At 45.0% G+C, this 17,412-nt stretch overlaps 1 protein-coding gene across 4 annotated transcripts in view; it reads left to right on the top strand.

The window, feature by feature from the left end:
* The window catches only part of PAK3 (p21 (RAC1) activated kinase 3), a 72,094-nt gene extending 54,969 nt beyond the window's left edge, over positions 1 to 17,125 (top strand). For 3 of the 4 annotated variants that reach the window (XM_066559753.1, XM_066559752.1, XM_066559754.1), the window contains exons 9-15: positions 1,488 to 1,536; positions 2,330 to 2,442; positions 3,318 to 3,435; positions 3,797 to 3,896; positions 4,314 to 4,510; positions 6,854 to 6,991; positions 8,505 to 17,125. In XM_066559753.1, the coding sequence (XP_066415850.1) occupies positions 1,488 to 1,536; positions 2,330 to 2,442; positions 3,318 to 3,435; positions 3,797 to 3,896; positions 4,314 to 4,510; positions 6,854 to 6,991; positions 8,505 to 8,594 (805 nt within the window). In that variant the 3' untranslated portion in view covers positions 8,595 to 17,125. The remainder of the gene's footprint in view (positions 1 to 1,487; positions 1,537 to 2,329; positions 2,443 to 3,317; positions 3,436 to 3,796; positions 3,897 to 4,313; positions 4,511 to 6,853; positions 6,992 to 8,504) is intronic. The other variant, XR_010784561.1, reaches the window with a different exon arrangement.
* The last annotated feature ends 287 nt before the right edge of the window (positions 17,126 to 17,412 follow it).

Raw genomic sequence — 17,412 nt, 5'->3', positions numbered from 1 at the left:
TGGCTTAGAAGTGAAAGTTTGTAATGCAGAATCACAAAGCCTTTGCATTTAATTCTCAGCTTTACTTAAATTACCTTTATCTAAACTCCTCACAAGTAGGTGGCCTGGAGCATTCCAAAAGCATTCTAATTTCAGGAGCTGTTTTGAAATAAAGCCTGATATGACTTTGCTCAGGAGAATCACCACAGTGTTAGCAATTCTGAATAAATGTTGTTGACTTCTTATGAAAACAAATTGGATTAATCTTGTCAATTAGTCATAGGAAAATGCATTTGCCTTTATATTAAAAGTGTGCATAGCATGCCCAATGAGAATATTGCTCTCAATGCAGACATAAGGTCTCTGTTGAATTAAACTGCTTCTGAAATATTTCAGCCTGCAGGTAAACAAACAAGCCAGGGGATCATGTGAGAAGGAGCAAACTCATTTTGGCACTTTCAATCACTGGGACACTTGCAAGATGCACATTCCTGCTTGTGAGAATTCCCTCCCTGACTCTCCACTGCCTCACTGTTCCTGCAGACATGGGCTTCTTAAGTGATGGCAGTGTAAAGCTGTGGTTTAGCTCAGAAGGAGGGCTTTTCAAGCCCCCAGATGCTTTGAAACCCAAAGGAATTGCCTCTGACTGGGGCCTTTTCAGCCCTTATGTCATTATGGGGAAGAACATCTTTGAAGGAGAGGCAGATGGCAAACCAAACCCTACCCTGTCTAGTCTGCAGGTGAGCACACTACTTATTTCTGGTGGCTCTACAACACAACCTGTGTGTGCCACAGAAGCAGCACATGGACACCATGAAGAGTCCTTCACATGTTAGGTGCACACAACAGAAGCAGCTGCCTGCAGTTCTTGACACACAAAGTATCTCTCTAAGTATCCTCTGTTCTGAGTCCTCAATTTGTGTGTGAAATAATAGATGCCTTAACCTGCTCTAGCTGTGACCTTGCAGGATGGCTGGGAAATTGTTTACTTGCATGCTGGAGAAAGCTGTATTTAGATCTTTTCCTCAAATGGCTGTCATATATTCAGGGTTCTCAGAGTGACTGTGTGACATTGCCTGAGTTTGGCAGATGGATTCAATTTAAAGGTGTGAGAAGACCCAACTGGATTGTGTGTTACATTTCATGAAAAAAACACACTCACAGACACACAGAGAAAATGGGGGAAAAAAATCTAAATTAACCACAGCAAAATGAGTAAGATTTGAATGTACTATTTTCCAGTTTCTGTAGACACCCCCCCTTAGGTTTTGAATTAGAATAATGTGACATTACACTGGACATTTGCACCAGCCCTTCTTCTTCATGTTGGACCTCAGTTTTCTCTGCATGACAAAGGGCTGGTGGGCTGCCATGCTGTTGGCTGAGGAGTGGGTGAACCCTTATAAACACTCCAGGCAACAGAGCTCTCCTGTCTGGGCTGGCTTTCACTTCCAGGGAATAAAGTGTTTCTCAGTGTTTCTCAGTTTCTCCTGCTGTTTTGTTTCTAGGGCTTCAGGAACTGTTTATACAGCGATTGACATCGCCACAGGACAAGAGGTGAGTGTCAAAAATCCCAGCAGATTCTGCAGCTCTTGAGTGCTTTCCCCTCTGCTATGGCTGGAGCTTTGGGTGGCCAGTAGAGCTTTCCTGCAAAGGCTGTTCCTCTGAAGCATGGACAAATGTCAACTGGCAAAATCCATCATTGCTGTCTGCAGCTATTCAGTGGAAGGTCTTTAAGGGCAGTGTGGTTCTGTGCCTCAGTAACTGAGCACTTACTGTGGCCATATGCTTTCCAGCAACACTGGATCTGAGGTTTTCATAAATGCCTGAAAAGGTGCCTGTGAATTCCTAGAATCAATAAGGGCCTTGATACTCTCTGTGCTTGGCTGGATGCTTCCATAGCTTTTTAGTCCAATTTTAACCCATAGCTTTTAAGTCCAGTTTTAAGAGATGAATTTTTTTACTTGCTCTGTCTTCAGAACATGTTGGTGCTCTCCACAATATTGTTGATCCCACCCTGGTACCATGTTACATTATCCCTGAATGGTTTTTTTTAATGGAGAGAAATCTGCTAAGAAATCCCAACGAGCTTTTGTGCCAATAAAAAGTGGATAATTTTTATTGCCAGTATAAATGCATTGGTTTAGAAATTGTTCTGTCTCTGTTCCCCATTATTTTTCTTGTTATTTTTCTTGTGGAACAACATCCATAATGTATGTCTGTGTTTGCTTTGTTATGAAATCAAGAATAGCAGGTGATACTATCAAAAATCATGCAGCTGTCCACTGCATGTTCATTCTGACCTCGTGCAACAGACTACTCACGTTTATGGTTTTTAATGTCATTTTAGGTGGCCATAAAGCAAATGAATCTCCAACAGCAGCCCAAAAAGGAACTAATTATTAATGAAATCCTGGTCATGAGGGAAAATAAGAATCCCAATATTGTTAACTATTTAGACAGGTAAGTTGTTCTGTATTATCATGTGAATGTTCGTTTACACACTGCAGGCCAAAGGTTAAAAAAAACCCTTTGATCACTGCAGAACATGGAGCTCTTTATTTTTTCTCTACACATCTCCAGTGGATGGGAGGAGATTGCATTGGCTCTGCATTAGTCTATTCTGGCATGCATAGTTTGAAGTTGCTTTTCAAAAACCTTGACCAGGCATATCTTACTAAAACAACAGTCTGTCAGCTCCATGTTCCAAGTATTTCCATGTTGTTTTGTTGTTCTGGGTTGTTTTTTTTTTCAAAGTTGATCAGATTTTCTATGTCTTGTGCAAGGTGCTGACAAGAAATTCTTTCCTAGAAATTCTTTCCTTTGGGTGGTTTCTACTATTTTCCATTGCTGGGGATGCCAGGAAGACTTAAGTTCTTGTTTCCAGAAACACCTAATTTGACAGTTTTTTAATGGCCTTTGCTGTTTCTGAATGTATGTTTTGCAAGGTTTTCCAAACATTGGACCAACTTCTGTCCTCAGTGGTGCACACCCTCCTCCCATGGATAACTTTGAAAGTTATGTTGCCTCATTCCTGGGGTTAGTGGTGGAATTCACGAATTAAGATGATTAGCTAGCTGGTGGCATGTATCCTGGTTCCAGATTTATCTTTGTTTGCTTATCTTACTAAGTGCATTCTTCCCTTGCTTGTCACCTAAGATATCTCCTTTTTCCACTGTGCAGATTCCAAGAGCTGTGTAGCCTAGAAGGAATGTCCTTTTCATTTTATTCTGTCTTCATTTGCAAGTGACCTGGAGACACGAATCAGTTGTAGGTTATGATTATTCATTAGTTTGGCTATGCACATTCATCCCCACAGCATTGTTTTCTCCTTTCAGCTACCTTGTAGGTGATGAGCTGTGGGTGGTGATGGAGTACTTGGCTGGAGGCTCTTTAACTGATGTTGTCACCGAGACATGTATGGATGAAGGACAGATTGCTGCTGTCTGTCGGGAGGTGAGGGATCCACTTGTGCTTCTGTTTGCATGGACAAGGTGATGCTTCTGCTTCTGTGGTGTTGTCATTATATGGAGAAGAAAGAGCAGATCCACTGCAGCAGCAGTCATTCTGTCTGTGTTTGCAAAGGACAGCCTGTAGCAACAATTGATGTTTCCCTTTCAAAAGCTAGTATGTGCCTTCCCCTAGAATGACATGACTGTAACAGGGTTGGAGCAGCAAGCTTTTCCCTTGGCTGCACTGTGTTCTGCCATTCCTCACCACTCCTCTAGAAAGGAAATCTCATAAAACCATTTCCTGTCTTGTGTGATGAAATCATGACATGAATTTTTACCCTTATATTTCTTTTTTCTCTTACCAGTGCCTGCAAGCCCTGGATTTCCTTCATTCCAACCAAGTGATCCACAGAGACATCAAAAGTGACAATATTCTTCTTGGGATGGATGGATCTGTCAAATTGAGTAGGTATTCCTGGTCACATGCAGCGTTCCTAGATGTGGGGTGGGGGATTCCTTTTGAGTCACAGCCAGTTCTCCAAAGGTGGTGCTGGTGGGAGCACCTGGACCCTGCTGTGAGGGCACAGCTGCAATGTGCAGAGAGGGCCAGAGAGAAACAGGGTGTCAAGAGTGGCTTTGCTTTGTGTATGACCCTTCCAGAGTGGAGGGAGTTACTGTCTAAAGCTTCAAGTGATTAAGTAAAAGCCAGTGGATGAAACATGAGGGTTTCTTTAAGTGACCAGTTCCATATTACCTTGGCTACAGCCCTGAGGAAACACAGCATGGCTGATTCCACAGTGCATTCTCAGACTTAAAGTGGGGGTTCTTTTGCTTGGTTTTGGAATTCAAGCTGGCTTTAACAGTATTTGTTTTTCTCCTCAGCTGATTTTGGCTTCTGTGCGCAGATCACCCCTGAGCAGAGTAAACGGAGCACAATGGTGGGGACTCCTTACTGGATGGCACCAGAAGTTGTAACAAGAAAAGCATATGGCCCCAAGGTGGACATCTGGTCACTTGGGATCATGGCAATAGAAATGGTGGAAGGAGAACCTCCTTACCTTAATGAAAATCCTCTCAGGGTAGGGTGAAATATCAGATACTGTTGTCTTTCTAATTTGTGCCATATTTTGTCTTCCATGAGATAAAATCCCATTCACATCAGCTTGAACTGGTTCTACAAAGACCCACTTCTAAAAATGTTCCTACAGCACATCAGCATCTGTTGTAGCTTTGGTTGCATCACTGTGAGAAGCTCAGAGGCAAAGTGACATGTACCTGTGCAGAAACTTGCCACTTCAGCCTTCAGCGATGCTTGAAATTTCTCATGCCCTTTTTGAACTCTTTTTGCCCTTTTTGAGCTGTATCTCCCAATGACAAAAATTTTTAAGTGCCGTGCTTCTCCAGTTGGGGAATTTTTATGATAAGCATTGAAGCTGTACCTGCAGGCACAAAACTCTCTTCAGTGTCTCACCAGTGCTGATTGATTACCTGAACCTTCCAGGAAAGACCACTGTTCTAATAATGCAATTATTTATTGTCAAACACATTTCTAAAAGTATCTTTTAGCACAGATACTTGTAGAAAACTAGTGTATTTTGAAGTTTTCAGTTTTATCCTAATATCTTAAAATGAAATGGCCAGTTCTTACACCAAATGAGTAGGTAGTAGTGAAGGAATGCATACCAGGATAAAACCTCATGACTGACAGCTGAAACAAAATGCTGCACAGTTAATTCCTGTGGTAATTTATGAGAAAATTAACTTTTACCTATATGTATACATGCATACATATGTTTTGTTAAGGCTACAATTAAAATAGAGCATGATCTTTAGCTTTTCCATGCTGTAAGGTTGTGCTTTCTCTGATTTGTGGCATCCAGACTGTGTATTGCAGACTGACAGAAGAAACTGCAGAAGGTCAGGACATACCTCCCAGCTGCTTAAGAAAAGAATACACCAATTATACAAATTTCACTCTTTCAACTATACAAGTCTTTCACACTTCTTGAAAAAGGTTCCTGAGTTTTCTTGGAAGACTTCCTTTGGTTTGATAGGTGGCCTGGGCTTTTTGGTTCCAGGCACACATGTGCAGTGTTGCACACTGTGTCACCTCATTTAGGGTGGATAAGAAATAAACAGGTTTGGCTTCAGAGTGGTGCTGAATTAGCAGAGTGCACTGTAGTGGCAGGGTGGCATTAGGCCTCTGTCACTGCAGCCCTGTTGTACCAGCAGAGACCTTTGCACATCACAGTTTCGCTTTTGTTTCCTGTGAACCCATATTTCACTTGCAAAAAATGCAGTTGCCTTGTATAAGGCAGTAAAAGCAAGTGAAAAGGATGAACGTTGTTGATCTGGATGCTGAAAATTCCCTGCTTCCTTAGTCTGAAATGTTGATTAGGACTCCTCAAGAAGCCTCAGGTCAGCTGTTAGAAAGATAACTGGATTTCCTATTTCTGACCAAATTCACAGTCAGATATACTTGAGATCTGTGTAAGAGGTCTCAGCTGCCTCTGAACAGAAGAGCTTATAAAGCAAGACTGCTTTTTACAGCAAAATTTTTTTAGCTGATGGCACACGCTAGTTGTTGGATTTTTTTGTAATATATAGTGAACATTTTCCTTTCCTAGCCCAAGCCACTTTCTCCATGGCACTAAGCCTTCAGTAGTCCAACTGCCAAAACCTCCTATTTTGTGCCTGGCAGTGTCTGGGATGGGGATGTCATTAATGCATTTACTTGAGTATTAAAATTAGTGGAGGGTTACCGTAGGGATGGAATTACTCCTTTTTCTGATGAGACTATTAAAAGTTTTACCACATAAGTGAAGCTGATTTGGAATTTATAGACTGCTGAAAGATAGTTGAAGGTGGGTCCTGTCTGCCAATTCTGCCTTTTCATCATAATATATTTGTGCAATTTGACATGTCTGTTCAACATGAGACTGCAAATGTTTCTGGTTTTTTATCCAAGGTATAAGTTGATGGATTTCTTTTTCTTTTTTATCAAGAACAGGCAAAAAATTAATTAATTGTGTTTTATGGAAGCCATACTTTAGGGACCAGTGAGCTCTGCACAGATGCATTTTGTGTAATAATTCTTTGAAAAAATATATTTAGACCACACTGACTCTTTAAAATGGCCTGTAAAGCTGTGTCAGTACTTGGAGAAGTAAAATGTGCTGATGTAGTTCCTATTAACCAAGTCAGCCAATGAAATCAGCTGTCAAGGCAAGATCATTTTGATGCTGGAATAGCTGTGACTGCATCAGGGTTTTTGGGGGGTTTTTTGTTGTTCTTGATGTATGAAAGTCATCTCCAGCCCTTTGCCAGGAAAGAAACTGCCAGTGGAGATTGGAACTTAAAAATAGGGAGTGTGAGTATTTCTGGGTGTGAATGAAGCAGTGTTCTGTTTGCTCTGTCTCCAGGCACTGTATCTGATAGCTACAAACGGGACACCAGAGCTGCAGAACCCAGAGCGACTCTCGGCCGTGTTCCGAGACTTCCTCAACTGCTGCCTGGAGATGGACGTGGACAGGCGAGGCTCTGCCAAGGAACTCCTGCAGGTAGGGTGGGAAGCAGCTGCAGCTGATGTCCAAGGGGTCAGTTTTCTCATCAAATAAAGGCATCAGGTGGCTCCCCCCACATATTAATCTCCAGTCTTGGTGCTTCAAATGAAAACTAAGTAGAATCCTATAATGGTTTGGGTTGGAAGAGACCTTTAAAGGTCAACTAGTCTGACTGAGCTGGGATCTCTTAAACTAGGTCATGTCACTCAGAGCCCCATCTGATCTGACCTTGGATGTTTCCAGAGATGGGCTTCCACCTACAACATCCCTGGACAACCTGTACCAGTGTTTCACCACTCTCCTTGTAAACAATTTCTTAATTAGATCAGATCTAAATTGATCATCTTTGGGTCAAAAACCAGTCCCTCTTGATCTGTTGCAACAGGCCCTGCTAAAAAATGTGTCCTCGACTTTCTTACAAGCCTCCTTGAAGTATTGGAGAGTTGCAAAGTGAGGTCTCCACAGGATCTGCCCTTCTCCAGGCTGAGCAAGCCCAGATCTCTCAGCCTTTCCTCAGAGGAGATATTTTCTGTCTCCTGGTCATTTCTGTGGCCCTGTTTTGTACTTTTGGGAGTAAATTCAGTTTTAATTTTTGACAAAATAACTGAAGTAGAATGATACCAGGTATAGAGGCCTGAAATGGTGTTGACAGCCAAGCTGTCAGAGATTTGGCTGTGGGAAGGAGGAGCCTGTAGGGAGATCACTGTGAGCCTCAGAGGGGGCCCCAGCTTGTCCCTCCTGCTCCTGTCTTAGAGGTTTCTGCCACCAAGCTCCATTTTTAGAGGTTTGTGCCACCCAAAACAGGTATAGCTGATCAGGACTTGTCCCAGCCCTGTTTGCTTCCTGGCACAGTCAAGCTGCTTGAGGTTTGCTGCCAGGTTTTGTGGCAGAGACAGAGCTGCAGAATATGCCACTTGACTGTCCCTGCTGGGAAGGAAGGTGCCAGCCAGCACAGGAGGGCCAGGGGATGGAAAGATAGACACTGCTCTCCCTGCAAGCCAGAGCTGAGTCCATCAGCACTCTGCCACTTGTGTCCCTGCTCTTGACTTGCTGCTGAAAACCTGTACCTCACTACAGGTCTTCAGAAAACACATGAGCCTAAATCCTACTGGATTACACATTTTTTAGAGGTATTGGAGTTTCCTAAGGAATGACTTACACAAGTCTTTTTTGACAATTAACATAGTCTGTGTCTTTAAAAAGGGAGAACCTAAGTGAGTCTTTTGAGTTTCCTGAAAGGAGCATAGCTCTGGGGCAGCAAGCAGCATTCCCAGAGCACTGGCAGGGCAAAAATCCCAGCAAACTGAATACACCTGGAAAAATGGATTGATAGGTGTGTGGGCCCTGTTTGCCTGTGATAGCAATGTCCTGGACATGAAGGTGGAAGTGCAGATGGTTCCCTCAGTCCTGTTTCTGAGTATTTCTGGTAACGAGTGGAATCCTGGTTGAGTCTGTGAGGAACTGAGTTTGGAAAGTAATGGTACTTTTCTTGTTTCTTTCCCTTGGGCAGCATCCATTTTTAAAACTAGCCAAGCCACTCTCGAGCCTGACTCCTCTGATCATTGCAGCGAAGGAAGCAATTAAGAACAGCAGCCGCTAGCACTGCAGGTCGGCTTTCTGCCCTGCCAGCTCAGAGCAGGACTGAGAACACAAACTCTGTAAAACCTCAACTCTCATGCTGCGGGACAGATGGATGGATGAACAAACCAACGGTCACAGTCATGGTGGTAGGACCACCCCAGTTCCTCAAGGAGTAAAAAATTATCATTTGTCTTCTTCCTGCTTTCTGGCTCCTTAATTTATTTTTGAGATGAATCGGGGCTAAGGACAGAGAGGTAATGACAGAAAATGCTTTGCTGCCTCAGTCATTTCCAAGGTAAAGCAAATTCAGTTGGAAGATTCCCTTCCTTCTCACCCTGTGAATAAGCTGTACATTCACTTTTAAATTGTCAGTTCTTTCTTAACGATGTAAAGTCGTGTTTATGGGGTTTTTGGTATGGTTTGGAATCGGAGAAGGGCAATTCTTCATTCATCAACTCCAGACTGCCTTTTGAATACGGCCCACTTGCCAGTTTTTGCCCAGTTGTGGTACTTCTACATGAGAAAGAAAGTGCAATTGCATTTCCAACCAAAAAGGAATGAAGATGGGACAGACAAAACATCCTGTGGAGATAAAGAGTTCAGCTGGGACTGTGTAGTAGTTCGGTTCTTGCCAATTGCATTTGTACCCCTGACTGCAATCTCTGCCCGGGTGAGAGTCTGACTCAGCTGACACAGCAGAAAGATCAGTCGGTGTGCTCAGAACAGGTTTGTCTGATGCAAAGCTGTCAGAGCAGTGTGAGGGGAGAGTGGGCCCAGCCGTGCCTGGGGCTGAGCCCCAGCAGAGCCCTGGCAGAGCCCAGAGCAGCCTGAGCATCGGCAGAGCCAGGCTGGAAGGAGGCGCTGGGAACAGCAAGAGGCAGCAGCCTGGCCATGGGTGCCTCCTCCTGGGACAGGACTAATCCTCCTGTCTCAGAGCCAAACTGGGTGGGGGCTGTTCTCCAGGGAAATCGTGGCCATGCTGAGAAAGGCACAGCCTGGTGGGATTGGCCATCCTGAGTCTCTGCAGGAGTAGAGAAGAGCAAACAGAGCAGAGCGGTGGTGTCGCTTCTGAGGGTGCCTGTTCTTCTCCCAGCTGTCTTGTAGCTCCTGGGAAGGGTTCCTAGTGTCTGTGGAATTCTCAGCAGAGGTGGTGGGGGGACCAGGCTGCTCTGCAGGCTCCTGCACAGGTGAGCATCCTTTAGGGACAGGAGTTCTGCCCTGGGAACTGAGGCTGACACAGGGAACAACCTGCACAGTTCAGATCTGCAGGAGCCAGTGCAGCAGCCAGCTCGGGAAGAAAGCGCCTTAAAAGCTGGAACTGTGCACTGAGCAAGAACAAAGGTGTGAAAGGCAAAGTGGAATTAATTGCAGAATTACTTGGAGGCACCAGGCCAGCCTGCTTTCTGCTGTCCTACGTATGGCAAGCACTCCGCAATGAAGCTCTTGAGTTCCTGCAAGAGATGGAATTGGGGATGTGCCTGAGGATTGTGCTTGACTAGTCAGCAGATTTGGAAGGGAGCAAAATACTTTCAGTATGCAATTTGTGTTTTATTTATTTGTTTCTGAAAGACATAGTGTGGCTTCACTCAGTAAAAGCATTTGCATGGCATATTTGTTGCTGTATTTTAGGAGTACAACTCATGCAAGACCTTCAAAACAGCAACTGAAGCAACATGCACCCAGTGAGCAAAAAAGCCCCCACAGTAAAACAGCTTTCTGCTCTAGATTTTCACGTTGGCCTGCTCCTGCCAAGGGTTAAATAGCCTTTAAGCTGCTCACCACCTTCATGTCTGGCCAGCAGGAATGAAGGATGCTTGGGCTGCTCTTGAATCAGGCCAGGAGCATGTCTGGCTTTGGCATCCTGTTTAGTTGCAGTCTTTGTGTCGCTCGCGAGTGTCGCAAGTGTCCTTACTGCTGCTGCCCTCGCTCTCGCTGGCCACTGCAGTGTCCTTGGCAGGGGCAAACCTCCCTGAGTTACCACAGCTAAGCAGAAATTAGCTTTTCTTCATTTCCCGGGGAGCACAACAGGTCCAATTTTTCAGATGGCCAAATAACACACCAAGGCAAGCAGCTCTGCATTCCTGGACTGGGGGAACGTCGGGAGGAGCTGAGGAAGCCACCAGGAGCCCACAGCTGGAGCGACAGTGGTTGACAGGAGCTGGATCAATGGCAGCCAAGCTTTCTCCCCATTATAGAAGCCCCTGAGGAGTGAGAGTGGCCAGGACAGGCTAAGAGGCCATAGCACAGCAGATGGTGCAGAAGGCTGTGCAGGAAGGTGCTGAAGCCCTGCCAGCTTGACCAGGGAGCAATGGTGTCCACACAACAGAAAGCTATGGCTTCTCTAAGTCCTGCACCCACCATAATCCATGCAGCAGCCCAGACAGAGCTCTGGTAGGATTGGGCTGCCAGCCAGGTGTCAGCTGCAGGCTGTGCCCTGCTCTAAGGCTAGTCCTGGTGGCAGCAGCATGAGTACAGCTGTGGGACATGTGCCCAGCAAGAGGAATTCCGCCACTTTGGGCCAGAGCTACAGCAGGAGGTACGTGAGGGCAGGAGTATCCAAGCCCACTGAGCCCCTTTCCATCATTTACCAGCAGTCCTGGCTAAGGACAAGATCCCATGTGATTGAACTGTGGCAAATGTGACATTGATCTACAGGAAGATCTGGAAGGAGGATCTTGGGAATTACAGGTCTGTCACCCTGACCTCAGTGCTGGGAAAAGTCATGGAGCAGATCATCTGGAGTGCCATCACATGGCACATACAGGACATCCACGGGATCAGGCCCATCTAGTTTGGGTTTGTGATAGGCAGGTGCTGCCTGACCGGCCTGATGTCCTTTTACAACAGCATGACCTGCCTAGGGCATGAGGGGAACAGCTATGGATGTGTCTCCCTGGAATTTAGTAAACCGTGTGTCAGTGTTTCCCACAGCTTTCTCCTGGAGAAACTGGCTGCTTATGGCTTGGATGGATACACTGCTCTCTGGGAAATAAACCTGGATGGATGGCTGGGCCCAGAGAGCCATGGGGAATGGAGTGACATCCAGCTGGGGCTGTCACTAGGGGTGCACCGGGGCTGGGTGCTGGAGCCAGTGTGTTCAATATCTGTGTCAGTGATCTGGATGAGGGGATCGAGGGCACCCTCAGGTAACACCAAGCTGGGTTGGAGTGTTGATCTGCTGGAGGACAGGAGGGCTCTGCAGAGGGATCTGGACAGGCTGGATTGTTGGTCCAAGGCCAGTTGGATGAGGTTCAACAAGGCAGAGTGTCAGATCCTGCACTTGGGTCACAACAACGCCCTGCAGCTCCAGGCTTGGGAAAGAGTGGCTGGGAAATGCCTGGTGGGAAAAGACCTGGGAGTGCTTGTTGAGAGCAACTGAACATGAGCCAGCAGTATCCAGCTACCTGAAAAGAGGTGGGAGCAATGGGGAAATCACTCTTTTCCCAAATAACAAGCAATGGGACAAGAGGAAATGGCTGCAAGTTGCACCAGGGAAGGTTTAGATTGGATATAGGAAAAATCTCTTCACCCAAAGGATGGTCAAGCATTGGAAGAGGCTGTGCAGGGCAGAGGTTGGGTCACCATCTCTGGAGGGATTTAAAAAGATTTGTAGATAGGGCACTTGGGGACAGGTTTAGTGGTGGGCTTGGCAGTGCTGGGTTGATGGTTGGACTCCATGAGCTCAGAAGTCTTTTCCAACATGAATGATTCTGTTCTGTTTAGAAGACTTTGTTTCTCTTGTGAGGTCCCATTTTTGTCTGTCAGCTCAAGATCTGTGTCTGTAGGAGAAGCTTCCTTGTGAAAGAGTAATTTGGGCTGGAGATGGGCTGCTCTCAATGTGTAAAGCATTCAGCAGGATGAAATATGTTTGTATTCCTGTAAGAAGTGAAGAAATGAGTGACAGTTTCTGTTTCCAGTATGTATTTTATTTTTTCCTATCCACAAAACAGACAACCATCCTTTAAAAGGAAAGCACTTTGTAATGCACATGTTTGCTGGACATACAGTCTAAATACTTCTGTTGACTACTACTCTATTTGATTGGCGAAGGGGGGAATTTCCTATTTTTTTCCTTTACCTATAAGTATTTTAGCATCTCTACTTCAAAAAAACCCCACCACCACGACTTTCCAGAAGACAGCAGGTATGAAAAATAAGGAAATCAAATGGTAGCTTTTTTTTTTTCTAATCAGTGTATGCCTCAGCATACAGAATATTGTTGGCACTGACTTTTTAAAGACAGCTGCTGTCCTAAGAGGCCTTACATTTAATTTTATTAAATACTATATTCCTTTTACTTTGCATCAGCAAATCTAGAGATTTTTCTTTAAAACCAATTCCTGGGAGGCAGACAAGATTCAGCAGAAATAATCTCTGCTGTGGCTGTTTTCAGCATGGACTGTACCTGCCCAGCTGAGACTGTGTGACAGGCAGGGGATGTTCCTGCAGTATCCCTGTGGCTCCATGCTTGGGACAGTCTCTGGTGCTGATTCACACTCACTGATACTGAAAGATGGCAGCTCTGTTTGTATCCTCCCAGCCTGGATATTAAATGTAGAAAAGACACAAGTGTTTTTAAAAAACCCAACAACACAAACCCACAAAAGTCCAGTCCTGAGGGGGTCAAGTCTTACACATTATTTACAGGCTCACAGAGTATATTAGGATATAGAGCACTGGCCTTGCAGAAAGGAAAGAGACAAATACTCTAAAATCTCTGGAGCCACCTTGGGTTTTCTGACTGCTATCCTCAGATCAAGCAATTAGTTATATATATTTTTGAAGTATTAGAAATAGTCTGTTTCTGTTGCGAAATGAAAACTAAAAGTTTCAGACACTTTTATTCCAAGATTTTAAAAGATTGGTTAATTGTCTTCATTTTAAAATTAAACAGTGACATACCCTAGCCAAGAACTTGACTGTGATTCCCATCCCTGCAATGAAGGCATGAAAATGAGCCAATAGCTCACTGTGGTTTAAATGTGTTTTGGGACAAAAGCATGGTAGCAGTAAAGTCAGGGAAGTTTGAGAAGCACAGAAAAGTTTATTTATTTAAGAAAAAAGAAAAAAAATACAACCATACCTATGTAAAATTCCATACAGCTCCTGCATGCACTCCTGGGAACCTGCACAGGGGTGGATCTTACAGTGCTCTCAGGGTTGGATCCCAAACTTGGGCCGGGGTTCCATTCTCACTTCTTGTGTCCATGTAAATATATTTATTCTTCATCTTTGGCTAATGATTGGCCAGTCCACTACACACAAAAGAACTCAAGGGTTTGTGCTGAGTTTCTTTGAAGCCTGTGGCTGCACTTTGGCAGGTCTTTGAGTCAGTCCTTCCCTATGTCCTGCCACCAAAAATGAAGCACACTCCAGTCACCATGAGAAGGGAAGCACCTGTCTCCTGTCCTCTAGTTGTAGGAAATGTCACTGTACTCTATTGTCCATACAGCAGCTATTTCCAGTATATAATCCTTGGTGTGGCTACTAACTATTCCTCACACTGAGCATGTAAATATTTGTATTTCTTAGTCCAGTCCTGAGCAAATCCAGTGAGCAAAGAGCCAGAGAGAGCCCTGTGACATCTGCCATTAAAGGAAGGAGCCAGTGTTTCTTTGCTTGACACCCAGGAATGCACTCAAGTGCCAGCTTTGCCTTGCTAAGTGCTGCCAAGTCAGTGGTCCATACACATCCTGGTCTTGGACCATTCATTCATGCCTAGATGTGCAGCAACTTAATGATGGGTTGATGAAAACCTATAAATATAAGTGTTCATCCCCCTTTTTTTTTTTCCTCTCCACTCCCCATACCAGGTAAATATCTCCAATCTTATCCCAAGTTTTCAGGAAGCAGAAAAAGGATAACCTTTGTCTTTCAAGAGAAACCATCCAAGCTTTTTTTGAGTGTGATTTGCACTTCAGGGATCTTCAAAACCTCTCTTTTCTTGTGTCTGTCCTTGAGCTGACGGGGTAATTTTATTTTTCTCACTGAAACTTGAAGAATCTTACTTATCCATCTCTCTTTGGATGCAGTTAAGAGCTGATTGCCATAATCCTAGGTGTGCAGCATGCCTGCAAACCCTCACTGGCCTGAGCCTACCAACAGTTGCATGTACCTTTAGTTACAAGAGTTATCTCAAAAGAAAAAATGGTCTTACAGCAAAGAGGAGGGGTGCCCATATGCTCTGTATGAGTGCCCTTGGGGCTGCCATGTGGGTACAAGCCTGCAAACTTTGTTCTTGCTGCTTAGCAATTCCCTCAGAACTTGAGTTCTGTGAGAATCTGACCCTGAGGAAACTGGGGGCAATATCATTGGTTAAAGTTGATAATATTGGAAACTGCTAATTGATTTAATAGCCTGTGATCACAGTGACTTTGTCCTGCACAGTTTCCAAGCAGACACACATCAGCTGCAGCACCTGTGTGTAAGGTACTTTCTGCTCTCTTTGGTGGCACCGTCTTTGCAGCTGCTGGAGGCTTGTGAGCAGCACCTGCCTCACCCAACTGAGGCACAGACCCAGCAGGAGCAGGGTTGGGCACCATGGCCTGGGTTGGAATGCAGGTCAGAAGAGCTGTCAGACCCATGTGCACACACCTTGGAATCACAGCTCCTGGTGTTAGAGGTTTATGGATGCCAGCCACTAGAACAGGTTCTGACCCTGGTATCCAGAGGTCTTTTCCAACATAAAGTATTCTGCAGTTCTGTGATTCTGTTTGCTGGATTCAGCTAGGTCCATGTTGGCAACTTTATTTTGATCAAAAAGTTTCTTCTTGGTCAGCTCTTGTGGCCTAAGGCTTCAGCTCCTTCAGCTCCTAGTGCTGAGCAGCTCATGCTAAACGAGATTACTCGGGGAGAAGAATACATTTCATCCAATTTCTTCTAAAACACTGAGAGGGTGAGTGTGTGAAAACATGAGTATCATTTATGTGCAACCTCCTCTCTGCCCTTCATTCCTCTCAGGGGTTTGAAGCAAGAAAGAGCTTCCCAAAAGGGTGGAATGAAGCAGCATGTTACTTCTCCCAGGTCTCACTCTTCCCAGTCTCTGCACTTGAATAGTTTTGTCCCTCTTTCTGTGCCCTTTGCTGCCCCTGTGCTCAGTGGCTGCTACCCAAGACTGTGTAACGGGCACAGATAAAGTGGTTGAGACCCTCATTTCTCTGTCCTTTGAGCTGCCTGGTCACAGCAGCCTTTTCCATCTGGAAACTCGATATGGGGAGGGAGCAAGACCTCCAGGAGCCCAGGGCCTGCCATCTGAAGTCAGTGCCTGGAGGGCTCCCAGATGCCTCAGGCTGGTGTGACACCACTGCAAATGGGAGGGAACAGTGGCAGGAGGTTGTTTTGAAAGGTCCATTTGCTGCTGCATGCTGAGTGTCCAGCCCTGCTCCAGGCTTAGGGATCAAATTCAAGCACTGTTGCTGCTCCCTCTGGAGCCAGTGAGAATTTGGTTGTTGCTTTCAATTACAACTGAACTGGTTGCTGAAGCAGCAGGTGCTGACAGTGCCCCAGGCCCTGGGCTGGATGCGTCCCTTGGCTGCCTGGGTGAGTTGGAGCTGCCCCTTTTTCTCACTCTGCCTCACACAAAACTGGTCACAAGTGGGTCAGCAGAGCAAACAGGCAGCCTGTGAGTCTCTTCCACCTTGTCTCTTGAGATTTTTGACCTTTGAGCTTAAGCTGTACAAAGGCAACTGCTTTTGGTCCCTCTGTGTATCCCCACGTTAATCAATGCTGCTAAATCTGTCTGTAGCACAGCCAGGGGGAAGGAAAGGCCTCAGCCCTGCAGGGCCAGGGGCTGCCTGAGCAGCTCAGCCAGCAGGAAAGGAGCTGCTCCACACAGGAGCCAGGAACTAGGGACTGCAGCACCTCCTTCTTGGGCAGAGCCCAAATTCCGTGGGGGAACGTTGGCAGAGTTATTCTCATGCACTGGTGCGTCAGCACTGCAGGTGCTGTGCCTGCAAACACATGGTTTGAGATCTGCAAAGGAATTCTGCAACTCTTGACTGGATCAGGATGTCACCAGTGCTAAACTCCAGTTTAGTCCAAAGCAACCAGTTTACACCTATGCTGGTGTGTGCTAGATTTTTTTCTTCAGGGTATCCAGACAAAAGTAAACAGAGGAGGAGCCTACATTTTCATTGTTTATCAGAAATGTATCTCATTTTGCTGTACATTCCTTTTTTAGGACGTGTTATCTGTTTAAAAAAAAGAAAAAAGAAAAGAAAAAACAGAAAAAATACGAAAGAGAAAAACAAAAAACAAATGTGTAGTGAAAAATCTTCTGTAACTTTGGATTAAGAGGTAACTGATCTTTTTAAAAGGAGAACTAAGTTATTTACTTTGTAAATGTGCTGATGGCATGGATCCATCTTATTGACCTCAGCATCCTTTTTTTAAAGATTTTGGGTTTTGTTTCCAATATTAAGTTATTTTAAATTGTGGTTAAAGCAATAGGAAATTGAAATATGGATTGTGCATGACTGTGTCTTGAGTGTAAAAATATTGCAGTTTGAAACTTGGACCTAAAGTATTGCAAATAAAAGTTATAAATTCCAATGGATTGTGTGATAGCAGCTTTTCCTGTAGGATGTGCAGCATCAGAAAGTCTTCATCAGTGTGCTTGTGCATGCTTTTAGTTTTGTCCTGTGCCACTCTATGTTGTCATGACACAGGACCTGACCTGCTACCAGCCCAGGTCACCCTCTGCCACCCCAGCTCCTTGGACCTCGTGTCCCCAAAGCAGACAGAAAGTGTTTCTGCTGCTCCCCCTTTGCTCAAATCTACAGAGAGCTGGGATTTTTCCAAGTCTCGTGTCTCCATCGTGCCACATTCCTAAAGAACCA

The sequence above is a fragment of the Molothrus aeneus genome, chromosome 14, assembly GCF_037042795.1.
Source record: "Molothrus aeneus isolate 106 chromosome 14, BPBGC_Maene_1.0, whole genome shotgun sequence".
NCBI lineage: Eukaryota > Metazoa > Chordata > Aves > Passeriformes > Icteridae > Molothrus > Molothrus aeneus.
The sequence above is the reverse complement of the archived record's forward strand: the minus strand, read 5'-3'. Positions and strand labels throughout refer to the sequence as shown.